The sequence below is a fragment of the Equus przewalskii genome, chromosome X (assembly GCF_037783145.1).
Source record: "Equus przewalskii isolate Varuska chromosome X, EquPr2, whole genome shotgun sequence".
In the NCBI taxonomy this organism is placed as follows: Eukaryota; Metazoa; Chordata; class Mammalia; order Perissodactyla; family Equidae; genus Equus; species Equus przewalskii.
The window spans coordinates 9,294,700-9,319,035 of NC_091863.1; the positions used below are offsets into that span (position 1 = coordinate 9,294,700).

General features: G+C 43.2%; 1 protein-coding gene across 9 annotated transcripts; it reads left to right on the forward strand.

Annotated features, from left to right (window-relative positions):
- The first annotated feature begins 1,781 nt into the window (after positions 1 to 1,781).
- On the forward strand, positions 1,782 to 24,129 carry TLR8 (toll like receptor 8). 9 transcript variants are annotated; one of them, XR_011535675.1, is made up of 5 exons: positions 1,782 to 2,038; positions 11,601 to 11,751; positions 12,346 to 12,412; positions 13,139 to 13,208; positions 19,178 to 22,212. XR_011535675.1 is itself a non-coding variant. In XM_070603335.1 (5 exons), the coding sequence occupies exons 4-5, from the start codon at positions 13,172 to 13,174 to the stop codon at positions 22,159 to 22,161; spliced, it is 3,147 nt and encodes a 1,048-aa protein (XP_070459436.1). In that variant the 5' UTR covers positions 1,920 to 2,038; positions 11,601 to 11,630; positions 12,346 to 12,412; positions 13,139 to 13,171; the 3' UTR covers positions 22,162 to 24,129. The 9 variants fall into 9 exon arrangements, 7 of the variants coding, with proteins under 7 accessions (XP_070459436.1, XP_070459435.1, XP_070459438.1 ...); XM_070603335.1 differs by having other exon boundaries at positions 1,920 to 2,038; positions 11,601 to 11,630; positions 13,139 to 13,195; positions 19,039 to 24,129; XR_011535674.1 differs by lacking the exon at positions 1,782 to 2,038 and adding an exon at positions 5,331 to 5,427.
- The last annotated feature ends 207 nt before the right edge of the window (positions 24,130 to 24,336 follow it).

Sequence of the window (24,336 nt, forward strand, 5' to 3'; positions counted from 1 at the left end):
TCCTAAGTTTACAGTCATTTATTTTAATATTTAAATAAACTTTTTATTTTAGAATAGTCTTAGATTTACAGAAAAGTTGCAAAGATAGTACAGAATTCCTGTATACCCCACACCCAGTTTCCCCTATTGTTAGCATCTTATGTTACTATGGGACGTTTGTCACAATTAATGAACCAACATTGATACATTATTATGAATTAAATCCCATACTTTATTCTGTTTTCATTAGTTTCCCCTAATGTTCAGAATATCACATTACATTTAGTCATCCTGTCTCCTTAGGCCCCTATGAGCTGTGACAGTTTTGATGACGTTGACAATTCTGAAGAGTACTGGTCAGGTATTTTGTAGAGCGCCCCTCAATTTGGGTTTTTCTGATGTTTTCTCATGATTAGACTGGGGTTATGGGTTTTGAGGAGGAAGACCACAGATGTGAAGTACCACTCTTGACACATCATATCAGGGGGACCTGTTATCAACAAAATTATTTTCCTATTTATCCATCAGTTTCTATATTAAGCTAAATATGGATGCATGTGGTTCATTCTAGCATTCCCTTTCGTATAAGCTCTATTTTTGACCAAGCCTTGTTGTATCTTAACTTTACAAAGACTTTCTCTTCCACCCTGGTCTTTACCTACATAAGGATGGCTAATGTTTAAAGCTTTACAAGCCATGAAAACATTTCCATCTGACCGCAGGCCCAATGGAACATTCACACAGGATGGTCTGTCTTCATCAAGCAACTCACTCAGCTGTGGCCCATTAGCCCACACTGCCATCCACTGGTCCCCTCAGCCTGACCTTGAAACCCTCCCCGTCTCTCAGCCAGCTTTCGCCCTCTTCTCGGCAGCATTTCTGTCCACGGGACTCTGGGGGTTTGAGAAAACTGGGGCATTGTCTCAGGCGCTCTTTGCCTCAATGTTCCACACTGCTTGTGTGCGTATGGTAGTGAGGAAAATTCCAGATACTGCCTCTTTCTCTGATTCCAGATGGGGTCTGAGGGAGGTTCTCTCTACTCCTGATTCTCGAAACTTCTCTGGGGCTTCTAAGCGTCCTGTGCCCCTGAGTTGACCACAGTCCAACCACTGAGACCCAACTAGCATCTTTCTCTGTCACTCTCCTCTCTGCCCGTCTCATCCTGTCCAGGCTGGACACATTTCATCTTATCCAGGGAAAGGAGATGCTGTTTTCTGCGTTGCTTCGTATCTTTCATACATTTAGGATGGGGCCACAGCTTTTGAACCTGCTCCCTTTTCTCCAGGGCTGCGGAGCCAACCCTTCTCTGAAGCGGTGACCGTGTCAGAGCCTGCATGCCAGGGGGCAGGGAGCAGCACGCGTGCATCTCGAGTCGGGGGGCGCCCGTTGGTAAAGGCCTTACGATACTTTTCTGCTTCACTGATCCCTTTGGGTCTGGGAACACCTGTCACCTAAATTTGCTTTGGTGACCTGGAGCGGCAGGAATTAACGTCAGCATATACGCAGTCCATCACGGAAGAGAGAAACTGGATGGTTACGATGGGATTTTAACAAAACAGGTGGGGAGTAAGCACGAAGTGTTGACGGGAGCCAGAAAACCCAGGTTCTGCCCAAACCGTGGCTTGAGGGCTCTGTCCTGTTTGGCTCTTCTCAGAGGGTGCTCGAGAAGGGAGAAGTTGAAGACACCAGAGCAGAAGTGCAGCGGTGAGAGTTCCAGACTCCTCTCCACCACTGCCGCACTCTTGACCTTTGCCTTCACTTTCCTCCTCCCTCAAATAAGGGGGCCCTTCTAGCTCTAAAGCGGTAGTTTTCTTGCAGTGTCTTGGCCCATTATTTGGGAGACATTGACTTCAAGAAACACAGGAATGGGTTGCAACTGATGGAAAGACCCAGGTTTTCAGATAACTGCTCTGCAGACTGGGACCGACTCAAGAAGGGAATTTGCAGAGGACAGTGGGGACCTTGCCTTGTCCCTGTACCTGTGCAGTCAGACACGTCATTGGAAAGAGACAGTCATCATGAAGAAGGGAGCTTCAGTTTGGTTTAGCTGGATCACCAGGTACAGTTGTACAGGTTGTCTGCTGCTCAAGGGTAGTTGGCCATATGGCCAAGTGAGGCTGAAATCCAGCCCTCCCTCCTCTTACCTAGCTCTGTGCCCTGATTTGGGGCTACATCAGCCCATGGGTAGAGGGCCTTTAGCTCACTTTTTCATCCAGAGGGTTGCCATTTTCTAATGGGCACCGTGGCAGCGTATAGACTGGCACTTTAAGCTTTTGTTTGAAAGGAGAAATAATAGTACGAATGGAGAAGAGCTGCTGTGGTTGGGAATGAGCACAATGGGGTAGGTGCAAGTCAGGGCAGGGGGAGGCTAAGAGTGGGAGGGCTCTGAAAGAGTGGGTTAGGGCACCCAGGAGTTAGGGGGAAGGGGAAGGAGGGAGGGGCAGTGGAACTGTGGGACCCGGTGCAGGAGGACCATGAGCTCAACAATACCTGCTACCTGTGGCTGAGTCCTGTGGCCCATCTCACCTTGTCTGCGCTGTCCCTCAGGAGCCCTGCACCTCAATTTCAGCCCAGGATGGGCTCTCCTCAGATGTGGCCTTGTATAGAGGAATCCTCTTGTGCATTTCTTTTTCCAAATTCTTTGCTTAGAAAGTGTTTCTTTTACATGACTCCTTCCACTTTAGTCTTTTCCATATTTTGTATTGATTTTTTTTTTTTTTTGGTGAGGAAGACTGGCCCTGAGCTAACATCTGTGCCAATCTTCCTCTATTTTGTATGTGGGACACCACCACAGCATGCCTTGATGAGCAGTGTGTAGGTCCATGCCCAGGATCTGAACCCATGAACCCCAGACTGCCAAAGCAGAGCATGTGAACTTAACCACTATGCCACTGGGCTGGCCCCACATGTCGTTTTTTTTTTTTTTTGGACAAACAACTGATTCCAGGCACCTGGCGTTGTGCTAGGTGGTGCCTTCTCCAGGGCTCCGCAGTATTTCCACATGTGGCACATCGCCACAGCCTTGATGCAGAGAAGACACCTGATGCCCTATGAGCGCTCTGGGGCTCATCAACTCCAGAGGACACGGGTGTGGCCAGTGCCCTGAGAGTGGTCCTCCTGGCCTACAGTGGGCACAGCTCAGAGATGAGCGAAGTCCACGACAGCAAGAGGAGTGATAATAAGACTAGCTCTGCTCGATGAGTGCTTAATCCGTGCCGGGTACTGTGCTAAGGGTTCCACAAGCATGATTTAATCCTCGAAGCTGCCATATGAGGAAGATACTGTTCCTCTTATCCTTGTTTGAGAGATGAGAACACTGAGGCTCAGAGGGGCTTGTTGGGGACGTGCATGTTGCCTGGTGGGCTCGCCTGACCAGAGTGCTGGTCTCCACTTCAAAATAAAGATCTGTGTCAGCACAGATGGCAAGGGAGAGAACGAGGAAGGAGATGCCCAGGAGCTTTGTGCTCTCCCAGGGCGGGGCAGGGGGAGCAGACATGGCCACTGAGGGCCAGCTTCTGGGCTCAGGCAGAGGGCCAGATCCTCTGGCCACCTTCCACGTGGGACTAAATTCTGGTTGCCAGTGAGTGTCCTGCCCTGGTGTCAATTCCATTTTCATTTTCATCTTTTATGGTTACTGGTTGTGTGGAAAATCCTGTGAAGGCTCATGTGATTTGAACGAGTAGCTCATTTTTGTGAGTTTGCCCAGCATGAGCCCTAGACTGTATGCAAGTATAAGCCAGTGTGCTCCAGGCTTTATAAGACCTCAATCGACTGGTCTCTAATCGGCCAACACTTTGTCACCTGGAAGCCAGGGCATGTGCGTCTGGCTTTTCTAGAAAGGCTGACCAACTCTCCAGCCCAAAGGAGCCTTTCTCAGTCCACTACTGGCAGTCCTTCTTACTTACTTTTTTAAACTCTATTTCTGAGCAAATGTTTTCAAAGGAAACCAAGAGCCTGTGTGGCAAAAGATGAGGTCCTTGAGCTTCCGGTCATGAAGGGTTTTGGTGAGACCATGAAGCCATGGGCTGTGTTCTCTGATGTCACAGGAACCCCTTCTCAAACTGTGCACCAGGCCTTGAATCGCCTGAGGGAACCAGCCATTAGGTCACTTTAGGAATGGCCACCCAAGCCTCTGTGTGTGTGTGTGAAAATGTCACCCCCTCCCCACCCAGTCCCCAATGTAGTTTCCTCCAATTCAAGGGGTGGAAGGCAAGATGAAGCACGTCATATCTCATTCTAAACTATTCCTTTGGCCAGGGGTCAGCAGATGTTCCCTACAAAGTAAATATTTTAGGCTTTGCGAGCCAAGAGGTAAATTGAGGACATAATGTAGATACTTACACAATAAGAGAAAAACAAAGTACACAATTATTTAATTGACAAAATTGTAAATATAATAATGAGTGCAGTTTTTTGTAATATTGTTCTAATAATGGGAAGAATGGAATTCTTTGGGGGATGATAACATTTTGCCTAACTGGAGTTTAAAGTTGGTCTTCTTTATCATCAGATCGATTGTAAACGTTCATCTGGGAAAGTTATTCTTCAGCCCCCAGGCCGGGCTGGGCCCACACGCTGTGGTTTGCCAAGCCCTGCTCTTGATTACCCCCTTCTGGGGCCCTTTATCCAAGAGTTTAAAATCTGATTCACTTATCAGACCAGACAGTAAATTAAATTTTCCTGCCTCATGAATGCTCATCCATTCACTCACTCATTCATTCAACAAACATTTATTGAGCTTATTCTATGCACCAGCTGCTCGCTGAGGCAGGACACCCAAGAGCAAGAGGCCCTCTCTGCAGCCACAGCCTGGTGGGGGCCCACACCCACCTTGCTACGTGCTATCTTGGATATGTGTGGAACCAAGATGGAGCGATGCGAATGTTATTTAACCCCGTCTGTGAATTACATATCAAAAGATGGGTTTGGGCAGTCTTAAATTGGGTACAAATTTGTGGTCAAATTTAAAAAACAAACACTAAAGTTTTCTAAGGAAAAGGAAAAATCTCCCCATTTCTCTCTCATTTTCCCCAATCCTGCTCTTCAGAACTAACTGCTGTTGACATTTCCATGAGGATCCCTATAGTCACCCCCCCAACCCACCCACGCATACACGCAAATACACAGAAAATCACAAAAATACGCCATATATGTCTGGCTTGGGTTATATTTAAATCATTCCATAAATGACTTTCCTCTGTCCAATTTCAGTTTTGAAATTTTAAAGCACAGTCAATAAATGATTTGGCAATGGTTAAGAAATCACAAGTTCCCGTCTTCCCACATAAACTTCTGCAAACAGTACGCTAGGTTCTGCTGATGATAAAGCAACCCATTTCAGGAAGTTAGTCAGTTTCTTTTTCCGTGTGCACCTGCTGCACAGGGTACCACGGCACAGCGCTGCAGGTCATGGCATGAGAAATAAGCAGAGGCGACAACAGAAAAGCGGTAAGCTGCTTCTATCCTTTTAACAAAGCTTTCCCACCAAGTCGGTGATTTCTGACTCCAGAATACAGTTTGGAGGCAAATGGTGTGAACAAAGAAAGTGACAAACGGCCAAGTAAGTATGGAAGGTTAAGTATTGAGACAGCTTTAACGGTAGGCAGAGTGGTCTGGTAGGCAGTAAATTTTGAAAATCAAAGACAGTGGTCGTATTAATTTGAACAGGAAAACAAGAAAATTCCAAGTTAAGACTTGAACTGGAATATTACTTTCTGGTCCTGCCAGAAGCAGTATTCTCTTCTCGAACCAAAGGGTGGGAGGTGAAGCGGATGGGGAAGTGTTTTTACTTTGCTCTTTCTAAAGAAAAGGACAAACTCTGCCCTCACGTCCATAGGTCACTCACTAGCGGGTAGGCAAAGCCTGCTACTTTTCTTGTTCAGAGTTTTTAAGAAAACATGTTACTATTTCTGTGATGATATTCTACAGCGTTTAGACATAGAAGATGGTCAGTCTTTCCAAGAACTGTCAGATTGAAAAACAAACTTTATAACTTTTTTAAATGATATATTTTCTAGAAAATTCAATGAGCTCTAAGAACAACTGAAAAGCCTGATTTCACGAGAATCTCATCCAAAATTTACCTTATGTTTTTTCCACACTCATTTAGTGCTTATTAAAGTTCTTGTAATCATTTTTTTGCAACCATTTAATGTATATTTAAGTTTTTAAGTTAATTTTTACATCAATTTAATGCCTGTTATACATCTTGAAAGTAAAGTAATTCTGCACTGAAACTATGATGCTTTATAAAACGGCTACGATGACTCATAAGGAATTGACTCAACAGGGCCAATGACGTATATGGAATTGCAATTGAAGTTATCCAACTTCTACTTGATGTTTGTTAACTGCTGTGATAGCCAATATAATTATATTGCAAGAAGGTAAAAAGTGGAATAATAATAAAATCAAACCAAACTGGGAAAAATGCCCCCCCCCCCATTGGTGGTGGGTGGAGGTCAAGGACCTAGCTGACTCGTGGCCTCAGAGCGGAGGTTCCTAGCCTTGACTACGTATTAGAATCTCAGGGGAGCTTTAAAAAGTCCTACTGCCCAGGCTGAACCCCAGAGCAATGAAATCAGAATCCCTAGGGGCGGGCCTGGGCATTTGCAACTTTTCAGCTTCCCAGGCATCTCCACGTGCAGCCAAGAGTGAGAACCACCGCCCTAGAGGCACACCGGAACAGCTCCTTTGGTCCTTTCACTAAAGAGCACAGTCCTTTTTTAGGGGGTGACAAGGCTCCGGGAAGACCTGAAACGTATTCATTAGCCCCTTGGTTTGATTTCAGAAAACAAAAGAAAAGTTTCCAGTATGGCTTATCTGAAAAGCCGAGGCTGTGGATGACAGTGAGGGCAGTCAATGAAGTTCATTCTCCTCCTTTGACCATTGCTCCTCATCCCTTCATGGAACAATCCTGAAAATGGCACGGGGGTTTAGGAGAGAGAAGGCAGTCTCATGGAAACCCCAGACTTATGGGGTATCAGGGCGTGTCTGGTAGGGGACGATGTCCTTACCCAGGGTCAGTCTTTGAAACTCAGTTGGATATTATTTGTAAGTGCGTCTTAGTGTCCCCTCCAGGGTCTGTTGAAGGGAATGTCATTCCAATGGAATGTCTTTTGAGTTCAGCTGAGTTATTAATCATAGTTGAGGGACTTGTTATTTTTTAAACTATTATCTCCAATTTATGACTATTCAGGACTATAAAGACACAGTAAATTTAAGCGCATAACCCATGGTTCTGGTTTGTCATTAGCAAGTACAGGCTGTGTCGACTTTTCAGGTGGTTACAAAGAGCTGCTAGTTGGTGCATATGTCTAAAATCCGTGGATTTCCACTTGTTCTATGGAATGACAGAGAATCTGGAAGTGCTCTGTGGTAGACTGGTCAGTGCAGAAAGGTAAAGTGGATAATCCACCCCCGGCATTTGAATCCCGAAGGTCCCAGGTATGGCTATGGTGTCTCTGCCGATAATCAAAACCAGATTATTGCTGACCAGCCCCTTGGTTCCAGCCCTACCAATTTGTTAACTACTCAGGTACACGTAGGCTCAGTTTCAGCTCTACCACCTACCATCTGGGTGACCGTGAGTAAATTAGCCTCTCTGAGCCTCAGGTTGCACATCTATAAAATGGGGGCTTATGACAGCACCCACCTCACTGATTTTTATGAGGATTAAACGAGAAAACGCATGACTTGCACTCACCCCAATGTTGCCTCATGCTGAAGCACTCAACAGATGCTCCCTGCCATATTTCCCAGAATTCAAATAGCATAATTTTTCATATTTTTGTGTATACGAAATCAGGATCCATCTCTTTGTTGACAGGTGCGTTTAATGTGGTAGTGGATTCTTTATTTTTTTTAATTTTTTTTTTAAGATTTTTAATTTTTTCCTTTTTCTCCCCAGAGCCCCCCAGTACATAGTTGTATATTATTCGTTGTGGGTCCTTCTAGTTGTGGCATGTGGGACGCTGCCTCAGCGTGGTCCGATGAGCAGTGCGTGTCCGCGCCCAGGATTCGAACCAACGAAACACTGGGCCGCCTGCAGTGGAGCGCGCGAACTTAACCACTCGGCCACAGGGCCAGCCCCGGTAGTGGATTCTTTTGTTTTCTAAAGCGGTTAGTGAATCCATCGAATTTGGAATGCATAAAATAAAGTATCTATTATTGATCGTAAATTTCACCTAAGGTGACAAATCCTATCCGCACCACCATTTCTTTATTAATTTACTTTTGTAACTTATCAGTGGTCAACACAGTCAACTGCAAAAGAATTAGAAACCATTAAAAATCATAAATCTTTCCAGTTTGGCAAAAACTTCAGTTCTATTTGAACCCCACATCATGCCCAAACTGCTCGGTATTCAACTGGGGGGATTAATGCCATCCTATATCAATAGGTTCTCTTGCCACTTTCCGGTGAGGGGCACCAGCAGCACTCGCTCGGAGAAAGGGGCAGGCTAGGGCGACGGTCTGAGGCAAATCCCGCGTCAGTGAAAGAAGGCTTTGAAGAGGAGAAGGAAGGAGGCATCATTGCAAAATCACTCTTTGCAGCCTAGGAGAGGGCTGTGAAAAGATCCAAAGCTGTTGATTCCAGGAAGGCAGGTTTAGGCACCTCACAGACCACCTTCACCCTAGATTGTGTGGGGAAACCTGCGCCATTTATTTGAGCATCGCCTGGCGCCCGTCCAGTCGCTGTCCTGCCTGCAGCCCTCACCCTGCGGCTGGGTTCTGGGAGGCTCACTCTGACTCCCAGTGTTCCTCAGCTAAGGCAGGCTTTTCTGAGCTGTTCTTCCAACTGCACTGGGCTTTTAAAATTGTGTTTTTGGGGTCCACTGGGGTCCAGGTTGAGAAGGAAGCTTTGGGCAAGGACTGAGATAGGTTGTTTTCATTGTGTTGTTTGGTTCCTTCAGAACCCAAAGGAGAGAAGTGGCTTATCGTGGACCCAACCAAAGAAGTGATTATGCCTGGAAAATAGGAAAACAGTTGTGAAATCACTTCCCCAGTAGCTAGCGACGGTTGTATTTGTCAGGGAGACGCAAGTTAAACAGACTTCTTTTGTGTGTGTGATTCATATGCTTTCTTTAAAATGGGTCCTGATTTTTTTTTTCTGAGTCTTACAAGGCAACACCCAGTGACAGATCCAGACCACACAGACCCTGTCATCCCCATCAGCGCGTTCTATGCCGTGAGCTCACTGGCATGTCCAGACAAAGGGAATTTTCTGGCAGCTGGAATTTGTCTCAGCAGTGGGGTCCACCGAACAACTCTTAATCTTCCTGCTCTCTGCCCTTACTCTCTCTATTCGTTTCCCGTGGCTGCCATAACAGAGTACCACAAACTCGATGGCTCGAAACAATAGAAATTCATCCTCTCACAGTTCTGGAGGCCAGAAGTCCAAAGTCAAGTTGTTATCAACAGGGCTGGCTCCTTCTTGGGGGCTCAGAGGGAAAATCTGTCCCATGCTTCTCTCCTAGCTTCTGATAGTGGCTGGCAATCGTTGGCTTGTCTGCGTCACTCCAATCTCTGCCTCCATCTTCACATGGTCTTCTTTCCTGTGTGTATCTGTCTCCAAACTTCCCACTTCTTAGAAGGTTATCAGTCATTGGATCAGGACCCACCCTAATCCAGTATGACCTCGTCTTAACTTGATTCCATTTGCAAAGACCGTATTTCCAAATAAGGTCAAATTCACATGTACAAAGGTTAGAACTTCAACACCTGTTTTGGGGGACACAGTTCAAACTGTGACACTCTCCTTTAGTGATCCTCTTTTCTACCACTTCCACTCAATCCTAGTCCTTCACTTCATTAGCTCCCAATCTAATACTTATCTTACTTCCAGTAGGTATCTCCTACTTACCTTAACTAGTCTCCGAGGGCCTGCTCTGAGCCCCAATATACCATCACTGACAACCAGGGCCACTTCCTTTAGGACCAGAAGGTACAGGGCCTAGGGCCCATGATACTTTAAACAAATGTTTTATTTTCTTTAAAATCAGGAAAATAATGAATATAATCCAGCCTGGATTATATTTGTTTTTATGCCAATGCAGTCATAAAATATAATTTTTACTATTTTTTTAATGGAGGAAGGGGCCCATGAAAGCCAAGGTGCCTGGGGCCCATGAAAGTCCTTGCTTGGCCCTGTTGACAGCCACATTCTATTTTCTGATTTAGCAGATATGCCAAGGAAAATTCTGGAATTGCTAATGTGTCCCCAAGGAAAGAGATTTAAGTATTGATCCACAGTCCTTCATCTGAAACCTGTGGGCCAGAATTGTGTCAAAGTTAAGAATTCAAATTTCATAAGAAAGTACGGCAAGACAATATCACATATGTGATATATTATAAAACACTTCTGGTGGGTCTGGGGTAGCGCCTGTTATCAAGCACATGGCTGTTTCTGATGAGGATTTTTAGGCTGCTTAATTTTAAAACGGTTTATGATGAGGATTTTTAGGCTGGTTAATTTTAAAACTACAGATGAGAAGCAGGCTCCGAGGAGTGGAATTTGCTTGCCCCTTTGTTGGGAAACATTTACATTTCTAAGGGAAACCTCTATCTGTAAAGATGCCTCCCTCTCTGTGCCAGGAAGAAGGGGGATGGCCTTATCTCTAGAAACTCTTAATGCCAGAGGCAAGAACTTAAGTTGGTTGCTGTCTGGCAATCTCACGTAACTGATTTAGGGTGGTGGCTTCTGACCTTTACTTAATCCGATTTGATTCTTGTCTAAAAGTCATGGGATCACCCAATGACCAGACCCCACCTGCACTGAAACCATTTTAACTTTTTTCATGTTCTTTCCTTTGTCTTGTAAAGAGATGACTCACATACCCATGCCTTATAAAATTAGCCCTAACCTTCAACTCGGGGCAGCAGCAGCGGCTCCTCCTGGCCGTGGGCCCTGTCCCCACGCAGCAGCTCTGACTGCCCATGGGTCCTGTCCCCATGCTATTCCACACTATTCTCTAAATAAAAGAGCACTACTACCAGATCTTGAGAGTCCAAGAAATCTTTCTTTCGACTCCTAGGCTCACCGACCCCGCATCATTTCCACCGTGAAACAAGACTGCTCACGCTAAATGGATAAATGAGGATTATCACAGCCTTAGGGTGGTTCAGATCAGGTTTTGCTGCCACATAAATTACAAAAGACAAAACGAAATCTTCTGGTGTTCAAATCTTTTAGGATTTCAGAATTGCAGAGAGGGGATTGAGAATCTGTGCGAGACAGGAGCTGTATCAAGAAAAGAAACTATTGGGGGCCGGCCCTGTTGCCAAGTGGTTAAGTTCGCACGCTCCACTTCGGTGGCCCAGGGTTTTGCCGGTTCAGATCCTGGGCGCGGACATGGCACCACTCATCAGGCCATGCTGAGGCGGCGTCCCACATGCCACAACTAGAAGGACCCACAACTAATAATATACAACTATGTACTGGGGGTATTTGGGGAGAAAGAGCAGAAAAAAAAAAAGATTGGCAACAGTTGTTAGCTCAGGCGCCAATCTTTAAAAAAAAAACAAAACAAAAAACCATAAACCACTGTCCTGGGTGCCAGAAGGCCTGATTCTACCAATTGCTGTGTCTCTGATTTTGTTTTTTTCTTTTGTTTGTGTAGATCTCTCCTTCACGCCGAGTGAATTCCCAGGTGACTGGTGCTGGCTGTTAATTCATACTCGAGAGTGGGCCAGCAAAGAGCTGAATAGAATTAATCCAATTGCAAGGACAGGGCTTCCCAACGAATGAGTCTCAGCCCAGGAGGAGTGGGTGTGAGTGGCTTTTGGGTAGGGTGGGCCACTGTAATCGTAGATTTTTTCTATGGTTCAGGACCAAGGCTAGGGTGAGGAATGTGAAGCACTCGCTTTAGGTGCAAAATTTAAGGGAGGGAGGGTACCGAAAAGTTCAGTAATCAAGAGAAATAATACTTTAATGTTATGTTTTAAAAAATCAAATTGGCGAACTCCGTCCTGCAGGCTGGTTGCCTGTTTCAGTAAACCAAATTTCATCGGAACCCACAGAGGCGGGATGAGGGCCAAGCAGGTAAAGCAGGGCCTCGCAAGTGCAGGGCCAGATTCTGCCTTCATTGAAAATGTTGATATTTTAAAATCAAAGATTTTAATTTCTTTTAAATAGTATTCATCTCGATGACTACGTTTTTGGGTGTCCCCTTAAATTTTGTACTCGTGGCCTTGCTACCGTGCCTGTTTTCCCAGCGAAGCCCTCCAACCTCCTGCCTGGGGCGCTGGAGTGGGAGGTCCACAAGCCAGCAGCTGTCAGCATCCCCAGAGCTGGGGGAGAGAAGAGCCTTGGGCTCCCTGCTCCGGATCCAGACTTCTGTAACCCTCATGTTTTCTCTTTGGCAGTTCGCCCTGCCTTCACGTGTGCCTGGAGGCCGGAAGCCAAGGCTCTCGGATTCAACCTTTCGAGATTGTAAGTCTCAGGGAGGGGATCAGGAGGGGTCTAACTTCTCACGCAGACTCTCAACCAACCCACCGTGCAGCCCTGCCCGGCAAGCCCTGTGCCACGACTGCTGCCTGCAGGTCCTGCGTCTTTCCGGGCTACTGTGATGGGCATTGACTTCGCCCGGGCCGGCCCTTAGGCTTCAGCCTCTGCGCTCTGCTCTGCCACTTACTGTGTATCCACCTGCTCGCCATCTTCCTCAACTTCCTACACATTCCTTGTCTGCAGTGGTCTCTTCTTATCCCTTCTCTGACCTTGTGGGGTCCCAGTCCTTTACTATCACTTTAATGGGGGCCTTCAATTGTCAAGCTCAAACAGAAGTGTCCTTTGCTCTCTCTCGCTCTCACTCTCTCAGGTTCTCTGTTTTATTTGCATAGTTGCACTTTCTGTCTTATTTGCATGACTGCCCTTTTTTTCCTCTATTTTATTTGCAAAGTTGCCATTTCTCTCTCTCTATTTTTTGGGCATGGTTGCCATTTCTTGTCTGCCAGGCTGGATGGTTTTCATCTATTGGTTAGCCCTTAAGGAGGGTGAATTCTCCCTGGTGCCCCTCTCACTTGTCTTGGATCTGGGTCTCATTGATATCCTCTTGGGGGACACCTTTTGGGAGCCAGAGGCACGGGTGCAGCCTAGAGGAAGAAGTCGGCAGGGAGCTGCAGCTGTTGCTGGCCCTTAGGCTCTGCTCTCTCTCCTCAGATCCAGCTGGACCCGTGAGCAAGGAGTCACTCGATGAATGACGAGCCTTCACATTCGGTGAGGCCCTGAGGTGGGTACAGAGGCTTGAACAGGGTTTCTCCTCAACTTCTTTGCTAGCTGCCTGCTCACCACACCCACTCTTCCCGCCTGTGTACTTGTCTTCTAATTGAGGCTTTTTGGAACCTGTCAACTCCTGTTCTTACCTCAGGACTCTTTTGGAGAGTGGAGTTAGGAACCTCAGGCTCTTCACTCACAAACCCTCTCCAGAATATTCTGATTATTTCCATGACCCAACGTTTACTTTAAGTTGTCCCAGACTCTGGGAGGCCATTTTATCCTGTAAAAATGGAGGATTTCAAAAGCTTCCTCTCCTGGTCTCTAGCTCCCCCTAGAGGCTTTCTCCTCAATTGGCCAGCCTTGTAGGAGAGAGACTTGCATCTGAAACTAGGCGTTGAGGCCTTAACTTGAGGCTGGTGAGGCCACACAGGACAGTCTGGCCTTCTGGACCCGCCCAAGTAACCACCTGAAAATGTCTCACTGACCAACAGTGCTCTGTTTACTGCTCAAAGGGAAGAGCCTGCAATCCGGCCTCGCCCTGCCATCCGTTCCCCATGGGCCCTTTCAAAATTAATTTTTTATTAATCTATAATTAAAAATTATAATAGGAAGCTGACAAGTGCTACCTTAGCCAGGTGATCAAGGTCCAATCAACAGTGAAAGTCACATTGCTAGTATGTGCCCTTGGTGTGATGTGACTAGAATGGCACTTTTCCACTTTAGAATGGCCTTTCTCCCCCAAACCATTACCCCAGTCTGATCACGACATCAGACAATCCCAACAGAGGGACAGTCTGCATAACCACCTCTTTCCCGTCTTTCTTTTTCTCCAGAGTACTTTCCACCATCTAACGTACGACCTTGTAATATAAGCTCCAAATGGGCAGATATTTTAATCTATTTTGTTCATTATTATATCTCCAGCTTGAAAACAGTCCCTGAAATAAAGTATATGCTTAATAAATATTTTTTCAATGAATGAATAAATGAATATAGAGCTGCCACCTCCTTTTTAATTGCTGCATAGTATTCCATTATATGAATATGACACAATTTATTTAACCAGACCACTGCTCATAGGCTTTAGCTTTTTTCCAATCTTTTGCTTTTGCTAACAGCCCTTCATTGAACATCCTTGCCTATAGTCATTTACATGCATAAGGGTCAATTGTTAGGATCTACTAGAATTGAAATTGCTGAGTCTAAGTTTATGCTTCCAATTTTGATAGATATTAAAAATTGCTGTCTTAGAGGTGGCACTAATTTAGACTCCTCCCAGCAAAATATGAGAGCATCTGCTTTGCTACATCCTCACCTACACAATAGAATCAGTGAAAAATGATATCTCAGTGTAATTGTTTGAGTAAAGTTGAGTATCTTCCCATGTTTAAGAACTATTTGTGTTTCTTTTTTCTGTGAACTGTCTGTTAATATATTTTTGTCTATTTTTCTATTGGGTTATTTATCTTCTCACTTATGCTTACAAAGCCTTTACATATCAAATATATTACTCCCTTATCTGTGATACGAACTATAAGCATCTTCTCTTAATTTATCATTTCACTTTTGGCATTGTTTACCATATTTTTTGTGAGGCAGAATTTTTATTTGTGTGTAGTTTAATTGGTCAGTCTTTGCCTTTTTTGACCTCTGCTCTGTTATTTTTTCATTGTTCTAGAGTAACTAGACAATGTAATCAGACAATAAAAAGAAATTTGACTGCATAAAGGGTGATAGGAAGATCATCATTATTTGTAGATGGCTTAACTGCTTACCCAAGAAAGTCACATGGAAAAACAACTATTCTAAATAATCAGAGAATTTAGTATATTGGTTTGGTATAAAATGAATATATAGAAATCGTAGTCTTTGTGTGCACCAGCAAGGAAGTGTACACCAGAAGGTAAGATAGAAGTGACCCATTCACAAAAAAAGAATAATGATCAGAACTTACCTTATCAGATACTAACATACCTGAAAGCTGTACTTGTTAAAACTTGTGGTAGCAGCACATGAATGATGAATAGATTGGTGAAGCAGAATAGAGAGCCTAGAAATACATCCAAACAGGAAAGTTAGTATATGATAAAGGAAGCATATCAAATTGGTGAGAAAAGCAATATTCAAATAAATGGTGTTGGGGAAACTGGGTCTCCATTTAGAAAAAAATTATGTGGGTCTACACCTCACATTTTATGCCAAAACAATTTCAGCGGGATAAGATCTTTCAATGTAAGAAAATGAAATCATAAAATTACTAGAAAAAAAGATGTGAAAATTGTTGTTGATAGAACTGAGTGTGGAAGATCCTTTATGGCTTACACTGCCCCAGATGATCTCATTCACACCCATGGCTGTACTAGCCCTGACTCTCAAATTCATCCCTCTATCAGAACTCTCCTCCGAGCCTAAGATGCACACATGTAACTGCTTACTGGACATCTCCACTGGAAGATGACAAACTCAACTCAAGTGCAACATGTCAAATTTAATTAATCATATTCTCTTCCTCCTCCTCCTCTGGCCCCAAATGATCTTCTTCCTCAGTGAATGGCACTATTATCCATCCAGTTGCACAGACCAGGAACCTGGAAGTCACCTTGAATTTTTCCCTCTCTCTCACAATCCCCTCCATTATACTTCTATTGCTGTGTCTCCCAATTTTACCTCCTTAGTATCTCTTGAATTCATTTCTTTCTATCTCCATTGCCACCAACTTAGTTCAAGCTACCATTATCTTGCTCCTGAAGTTCTGTGCCCTCTTGCCAGTGACTACTATGGAATCAGTGAGCGTGGTACCACTCTGCTTAAAACTTTCAAAGGCTTGCATTGCTCCTCAGATAGAGATCAAAATCCACTCTCGTCTTTTCTCTGGCTTTCCTTTAGTTCCTTACATTTACATGCTCATTAAGATGAGGACTGAAAAATGCCCATTGAATGTGGTGCTGTGGAGATACTGAGGACCTCAGCAACATTTCTGTTCTTCATCTCGTATGTGCCATTCCATTCCTCTTGGCCCTGCCTCTTATTCTGGGTCCTACCATTGCAAGCAGTTCTCTGCAGGTTTCAACCAGCTTTGAGGACTTGAAACCTGATGTGCTTTGTCTCAGGCCCACACTATGCCCTTCTTGATTCCTATCCAGGGCTCCTCTGAAAGCACAGCATGGGAAATTAGAAGGAATACACTTAAGACCATTGCATATGCTGGACCATTCTTTTGACCTCTTTGTGCCTTATACATGCCCACTCAACCTTAGCTCAATCACAGCTCAAATTTCACTTCTTTAGGGAAATCTTTCCCAGCCTCCATGAATAGGTCAAGTCCTCCTCTTTTTGGCTCTTATAATTCACATGCTTCTTTGTGTCACAGTGGAAATTTTATCATGTTGTTGTGTTTAACTCACCAGACTGTGCACCAACTAATAAGCTGTGCGCATAGTCAGATCGACTCCTCAGTCCACCCACTGGCTAGGAAAGGGCAGGGAAGATTCAGGAAGTGACTTCTAGATCTAACAATGTTCACACTTGGGAATTACACGGGTTTTGATCTGCTTAGGTGCTGAGCAAATATAACATTGTCTGGGTCATCTCCCAAAGTTCCTTGTGTCCCCAAGCTTCATTAACCCCTTGGTGCACCTGTATCTCCAGCGGAGATGGTGAGCCTGGAGACCTGCGGTGGCCTCTGCAAGAGCTGCATGTTTTCAGGCCATGAAGCATCTTTTCACACACATTTTCTAGACATATTAGTTTTCTACTGCTGCATAACAAATAACCCCCAAAGTTAGAGGCTTCAAACAATACACATTTATTGGATTAAATTTCTGTAGCTTAGCATCTGGATGGGCTTGCCTGGATTCTCTGCTCTAGGTCTCATAAGGCTGAAATCAATGTGTTGGCCAAGCTGGACTCTTACATCAAGTTTCTGGCTAAGGACCCATTTCCAAGTTCCTTCAGATTGTGAGTTAATTTTAGTTCTCTGTGGCTGTAGGATCAGGGCCTCCATTTCCTTGCTAGCTGTCAGCAGGGAGCCACTCTCAGCTTCTAAAGGCTGCCTGCATTCCTCGTCAGAGGCCCCCTCCATATTCGTCTGCAATAGTGCATCAAATTCTTGTCCTGCTTCCAATCTCTCTGACTCTCCCTTCTGCAACAGCCAGAGAAAACTCTCTGCTTTTTAAGGCACATATGTTAGATTAGGCCCATCTAGATAATCTCCCTTTTGCCACATAATGTAACATAATTGCAGGAGTAATACCAGGGGGCAATGGTCATAAGGGCCATCTTAAATTTCTGCCTACCACACCAGGTAAAGCAGGGCTTTCTTTCAGCAAAAGTCAAACATTAAGCAGCAGCTCCTAGATAGTGTTGTATTTCAAAACAACTAAAAGTAACTGAAAATGCCTAGGAGTTCTGCTCCGTTTTAATTTTCATCTCAGAAGGATCTGGCTTTTCCTTGGCTTTTGTAAATGGGCAATAATTATTGATCCTCAGAATAATCAACATCTATATAAAAATATTTTCTAATATAGTAAGGGTATGAGAGTGACGGTTAGTTCATTAACCCTAAATTTTAGGAGAATGTAAGAAGGCACTTAACCTGGTTCAACTCACAATAAGGACATGAGTTGGGCTTTAGTGAAAAATCTAGTTTAGTAAAGGCTGGTCTGCATACCCAGCGAAATAAGATTTTGAGAGCTCTTTTGACCACAACCCTTGATCAAACCAATGACATTAATCTGTTTATTTCATTGTATAATTATGAAAAGCAATATATTCAGCCTTCTATTAAGAAAGAGTCAAAGAAAGTGAGGCACTCTGCTAAGTGTTGCAGAGAATGCATAGAAATATAAAACATCATGTCTTCCCTACAGAAGTTGACAGGACGAGCCAGTCTTTGGAATAGCTGTTACTGCCAATGTTTGTATGGTAAGAGGCATATGAATAGTAGCCATTCCATACAAAAACTTTTGAGTGCCGTCCACTTTTGAGGCACTGTTCAGGCATGAAGATTTCAAATGAGAGTGTGTAGCATGATGGTAGCGGTTAAAAACATGGTATTGGAATCAGATTGACTCAAGTCCCAGCTCTACAACATATCATTCTTCTGAAAGTTACTTAAGTCTCTGAGTTTGTTTCTTTACTTACAAAATATGGATAATAATGAGAACCTATCTCATTGTGCTGCTGTGAGCATTACCAGGGGTGAGAAAATATTTATATTTGGCACAATGCCCGACACTTTGTTTGTTTTGATTACCAACAGAAGATGTCCATTTTCCTGTCATGCAAGGAGATAAGAGAACTTGATACATACTACCATAGAGGTATAGAAAAATTGTGGTAAATGCCAATAAGAGATATGGTTATGTAGATGAGGTAGAGATGACTCTGGCTTGGAGATCTTGGATGATACCACAATAGAAGCTGGGTCTGAACTCTCCTTGGGACTGGCCAAAGTTTCATCAAGAGTTATGCTAATAAGTTGAAGCTACAGATGTACAGCTTGCGGTGCTATAGATCTAAGTGTGAACCACAGCCATGATCCAGTATCACACCCATTATGGGGTGGGGCATCTTGATTAATGCCTCTGCAAAAGCTTCCCAGGTTTTCTCATCATCATGATCTCAGACAGCTTCATCTTCAACTTCTTTTAGCACTGTGAAGCTGAACACAGTGAAAAACTAAAATTGTTCTGAACCTAATTTAATGCAATCTATTTAATTGTTAAGAGAATTAACACTTCAAAACTCATAAAAAGTATGGTGAAGCACTGTTAATTTCATCACGAAATGCCTGGCAAATATTGTTACTCTAATACTGTGCCTCCACTTTTGATTTTCCTTAGGAAAACATGATCCTTCAGCCTTTGCTTCTGACCTGCCTTTTCCTGATAATCTCTGATTCCTGTGAGTTCTTCACTGAAACAAATTATTCTAGAAGCTATCCTTGTGATGAGAAAAGGGAAAATGTTTCTGTCATTGCAGAGTGCAACGATCGCCGACTGGAAGAAGTTCCCCAAACAGTGGGCAAGTACGTGACAGAACTAGACCTATCTGATAATTTCATCATCCACATAACAAATGAATCATTTCAAGGGCTGCAAAATCTTACTAAAATAAATCTAAACCACAATGGCAAGGCACGGTCCCAGAATGAAAATCCTGACGTAAATAAAAATGGCATGAATATTACAGATGGGGCATTCCTCAACCTACAAAACCTAAGAGAGTTGCTGCTTGAAGACAACCAGTTAGACAAAATACCCACTGGTTTGCCAGGGTCTTTAAGAGAACTTAGTCTAATTCAAAACAGAATAACTTCTGTAACTAAAAAGAATACTTCTGGACTTATGAATTTGGAATATCTCTATTTGGGCTGGAACTGCTATTTTGGCAACATTTGCAATAAAACTTTTGACATAGAAGACGGAACATTTGAAAGGCTTACAAACTTGAAGGTGCTATCATTATCTTTTAACAACCTTTCTCATGTGCCACCCAAACTGCCAAACTCCTTGAGAGAGCTTTATCTTAGCAACACCAAGATCAAAAACATCACTCAAGAAGACTTCAAGGAATTGAGAAATTTGACAGTACTGGATCTAAGCGGGAACTGTCCAAGGTGCTTCAATGCACCATTTCCCTGTACACCTTGTGAAAGAGACTCTTCGATTCAGATACATCCTCTTGCTTTTCAAGACCTGACCGAACTTCGCTACCTAAACCTCTCTAGCACTTCCCTCAGGAAGGTTCCTGCAATCTGGTTTGACAATATGCACCATCTGAAGGTGCTGCATCTTGAATTCAATTATTTAGTGCAGGAAATAGCGTCTGGGGAATTTTTAACGAAACTGCCCTCCTTAGAAATACTTGACTTATCTTTTAACTATATAGTGACGAAATATCCAAAATATATTGAAATTTCCCCGAACTTCTCTAATCTTACGTCTCTCCAGATATTGCACTTAAGAGGTTATGTGTTTCAGGAAGTTAGAAAAGAACATTTCCGGCCCTTGATGAGTCTCTCAAATTTAAAGACTATCAACTTGGGCGTTAACTTTATTAAGCAAATTGATTTTACCTTTTTCCAACATTTCCCCAATCTGACAGTCATTTACTTGTCAGAAAACAGAATATCGCCCTTGGTAAACGATAGCCTGCAAAATTATACAAATGGCTCCGCTTTCCAAAGTCATATCCTTAAGCGACGTTCAGCAGATTTTGAGTTTAACCCACATTCAAATTTTTATCATAACACCAATCCTTTAATAAAGCCACAGTGTACAGCTTATGGCAAAGCCTTAGATTTAAGCTTGAATAGTATTTTCTTTATTGGGCAAAAGCAGTTTAAAGCTTTTCATGACATTGCCTGCTTAAATCTGTCTTCCAATGGCATTGGTCAACCGTTGCATGGAACTGAATTTTCAGCTGTACCGCATATCAAATATTTGGATTTGACAAACAATAGAATAGACTTTGATGATGATAATGCTCTCAGAGAATTGCCTGAGTTAGAAGTTCTAGATTTCAGCTACAATGCACACTATTTCCGAATAGCAGGGGTAACGCATCGTCTAGGATTTATTCAAAATTTAACACAGCTAAGAGTTTTGAACTTGAGCCACAACAGCATTTACACTTTAACAGAGTACAATATGAATAGTATGTCTCTGGAAGAATTAGTTTTCAGTGGAAACCGCCTTGACCTTTTGTGGAATGCTGAAGACAGAAGGTACAGGAAAATTTTTAAATGTCTCAGGAATCTGACACGGCTTGATTTATCCTTTAATAACCTCCAGCATATCCCAGATGAAGCATTCCTTAACTTGCCCCAGAATCTCACCGAACTGTATATAAATGACAATAGATTACATTTCTTTAACTGGACATTACTCCAACATTTTCCTCATCTCCACTTGCTTGACCTAAGTAGAAACAAACTCTCCTCTTTAACTAATAACCTATCTAAATTCTCACCTTCTCTTCGGACACTGCTACTGAGTCAAAACAAGATTTCCCACCTGCCTTCTGGCTTCTTCTCCGAAGCTAGCGGTCTGATACACCTCGATTTACGTTTCAACAGGCTAAAGATGATCAACAAAACCACGCTTCAAACTAAGACCACCATCAATTTAGCCGTTTTGGAACTTGGTGGAAACCCTTTTGACTGTACCTGTGACATTGGAGATTTTCGGAGATGGATGGATGAAAATCTGAATATCGCAATTCCTAGATTGGCAGATGTCATCTGTGCCAGTCCTGGGGATCAAAGGGGGAAGAGTATTGTGAGTTTAGAGCTAACGACGTGTGTTTCAGATGCCATTGCCGCAATATTATGCTTCTTCACGTTCTTCATCACTGTCACAGTTATGTTGGCTGCCCTAGCTCACCATTGGTTTTACTGGGATGTTTGGTTTATCTATCACATGTGTTTAGCTAAGATAAAAGGCTACAGGTCTCTTTCCACATCCCAAACTTTCTACGATGCTTACGTTTCTTATGACACCAAAGACGCCTCTGTTACGGACTGGGTGATAAATGAGCTGCGCTTCCACCTAGAAGAGAGTGAAGAAAAAAACGTGCTCCTCTGTTTAGAGGAGAGGGATTGGGACCCGGGATTAGCCATCATCGATAACCTCATGCAGAGCATAAACCAAAGCAAGAAGACAATATTTGTTTTAACCAAAAAATATGCAAAGAACTGGAACTTTAAAACAGCATTCTACTTGGCCTTGCAGAGGCTAATGGATGAGAATATGGATGTGATTGTATTTATTCTGCTGGAGCCAGTGTTACAGCATTCCCAGTATTTGCGGCTGCGGCAGAGGATCTGCAAGAGCTCCATCCTCCAGTGGCCTGACAACCCCAAGGCAGAAGGCTTGTTTTGGCAAAGTCTGAAAAATGTGGTCTTAACTGAAAATAATTCACGGTATAACAATTTGTATGTTGATTCCATTAAGCAATACTAACTGATGTTAAGTCATGGTTCACCAACATAAAAATGCAAAGCAATTAAATTACCCTTCTGTCTTAGTTATCTATTGCTGTGTAACAAGTTACCCCAAAACTTAGCTGCTTAAAACAACACAATTTGTGATCTCACAGTCTCTGTGAGTCAGGAGTCCAGGCATGGCTGAGCTGGGTCCTCTGCTCAGGGTCTCTGAAAGGCTGTGATCAAGGTGCCAGCCACAGGCATCTCCTGGGGTTAGGATCTATTTCCCAGCTCACACTCATGTGGTTGTTTTCAGGAGTCTGTTCCTCCTGGGCTGTTGGCCAAAGGCTGCCCTCAGTTCCCAGCCACATGGATCTCTCCCACATGGCAGCTTGCTTCGTCAAAGCCAGCAAGAGAAAGAGGTTGCTAGCAAGACGGAAGTCATCATCTTTTGTAATCTAATCAGGGAAGTGATATCCCATCGCTTTGGCCATATTCTATTTATTAGAAGTAAATCACAGGTTCCTATAGCTCCATGGGAGTGACCACCTCAGTCCAGGGAAACTAGTCTATGACGAGTTGGGTAGTTGTGATGGCCTCAGTTGGCTTGCCATCTGTGTCACAGATTGTGAATACCAGGAGGCAGGGATCGTTGGGGACCATCTTAGCACTTGGCCTACTACACCTTCTTTTCAATCTCTAAGAACTTTTGCAACTGTAAGTGATAGCTCTGATGTTGAGTTCTGTTTAGACTTACCATGTAACCGTGGCTACATGGTTATAATAGGCTGTGGTTGCATTAATCTTTCTTTTACAATTACTTTTATACATATGGGCTGTAACATTTGACTTCTACAGTTTAGATGCCATTTAAAGGCTAAGATGGATAGTTTTTTTAAGCTTTTTTTTTTACTTCTTAACCATTCTTTAAAAGTATGCAGCTAAATTAGGAGCACTTGGAGTATCTGTCAATTACCATTGCTGTAAATCTTGAAAATGCTTCATTTCACATGACGAACATACGATACATATACAGTAGGGAAATAGATCTATAATATAAAAGAAATTGCCATCAACACTGGGTTTTTTGAGAATACTTTAAAAAAAAACCTTTGGTAGAAACCAAAGGGGAAACAGTTTTCATGAGGTTTGTACATTAAGATAATTATTAATAGAGAAATTAATTCTATCTTTACTACCTACTCAGAAGACATAAAGTCAGAATGCCTACCTGCTGGTACCCTTTATGCGATTCTCCCAGATGAAACAGCTCTGGGACTCCCTACCACATCTATCATCCCCTTGGTTCCTCTGCATCAGTCCGTAGCATCCTTTCTCCAGTATAGGTATGACTCTTGAAGAGGTGCCTTATGAAATTAACCTAGAATAACGGGAGATAATCCAAGCCTAAGAAAGTAAAGTCCCTTCAGAATGAAAGGAAGAAAACTCTCCAATGCACCATCCTTCCTTAAGTACAGCTTCTTTGGTAATCTTGCAGGTTGAGTTATCCTTAAACACGTGTTTCTAAGGAACTGAACAAAATGGTGTGTCATTGTGTTATTTGATATGGACAAAGTGGAAGCAGCACAAGTGTGCTAAGGAGAATTGTGGGTTTGTCGCATTGAACCTTGTTTTGTGACCATGACTTTTAGAGGAAGATGCTTGTGTTCAGTGAGGCATAGGGACAGATATCTAAAAGCAGGATCATTCCAGGAAGGGAGACCCTGGAAAGGACGGTGTGGGGCAGTTACGGCTTAGCCCTGTTGATGCCACATCAATTTGTTGTCTAGTAGAAGTTCATTCCTACGTTCCTTGACTTTTTTAATAAAATAAAGCTGTTACAATTTTCAGTAGCATTAGTAATTACAGATCTATGTTAAGCTCGCACACTTTGGCAGTTCTGTCGACAGAATCAAAAGTCACAGTTTCACTCTCTCACTAGCAAATATCTTCATAAAGTAAAGATAGTGAAAGTAGTTGTTAATAAAAACATTTGCTTCTGAAACTCCCTTGTTCTTCATTTGAGATATTGGTATGGGAAAATCAGACCTATAATTTGTTAAAGAGGAAGTCAGTATTGTTCTGTTTTCTACTATTTTTAAATGAATATATGCTAATACTTGCATATAGGTTTTTAAAAACTCAATTACAGAAGGATGTACAGTGAGATTTAAATCTCCCTCCCAACACAACTTCGCTTGCTAGGGACAAT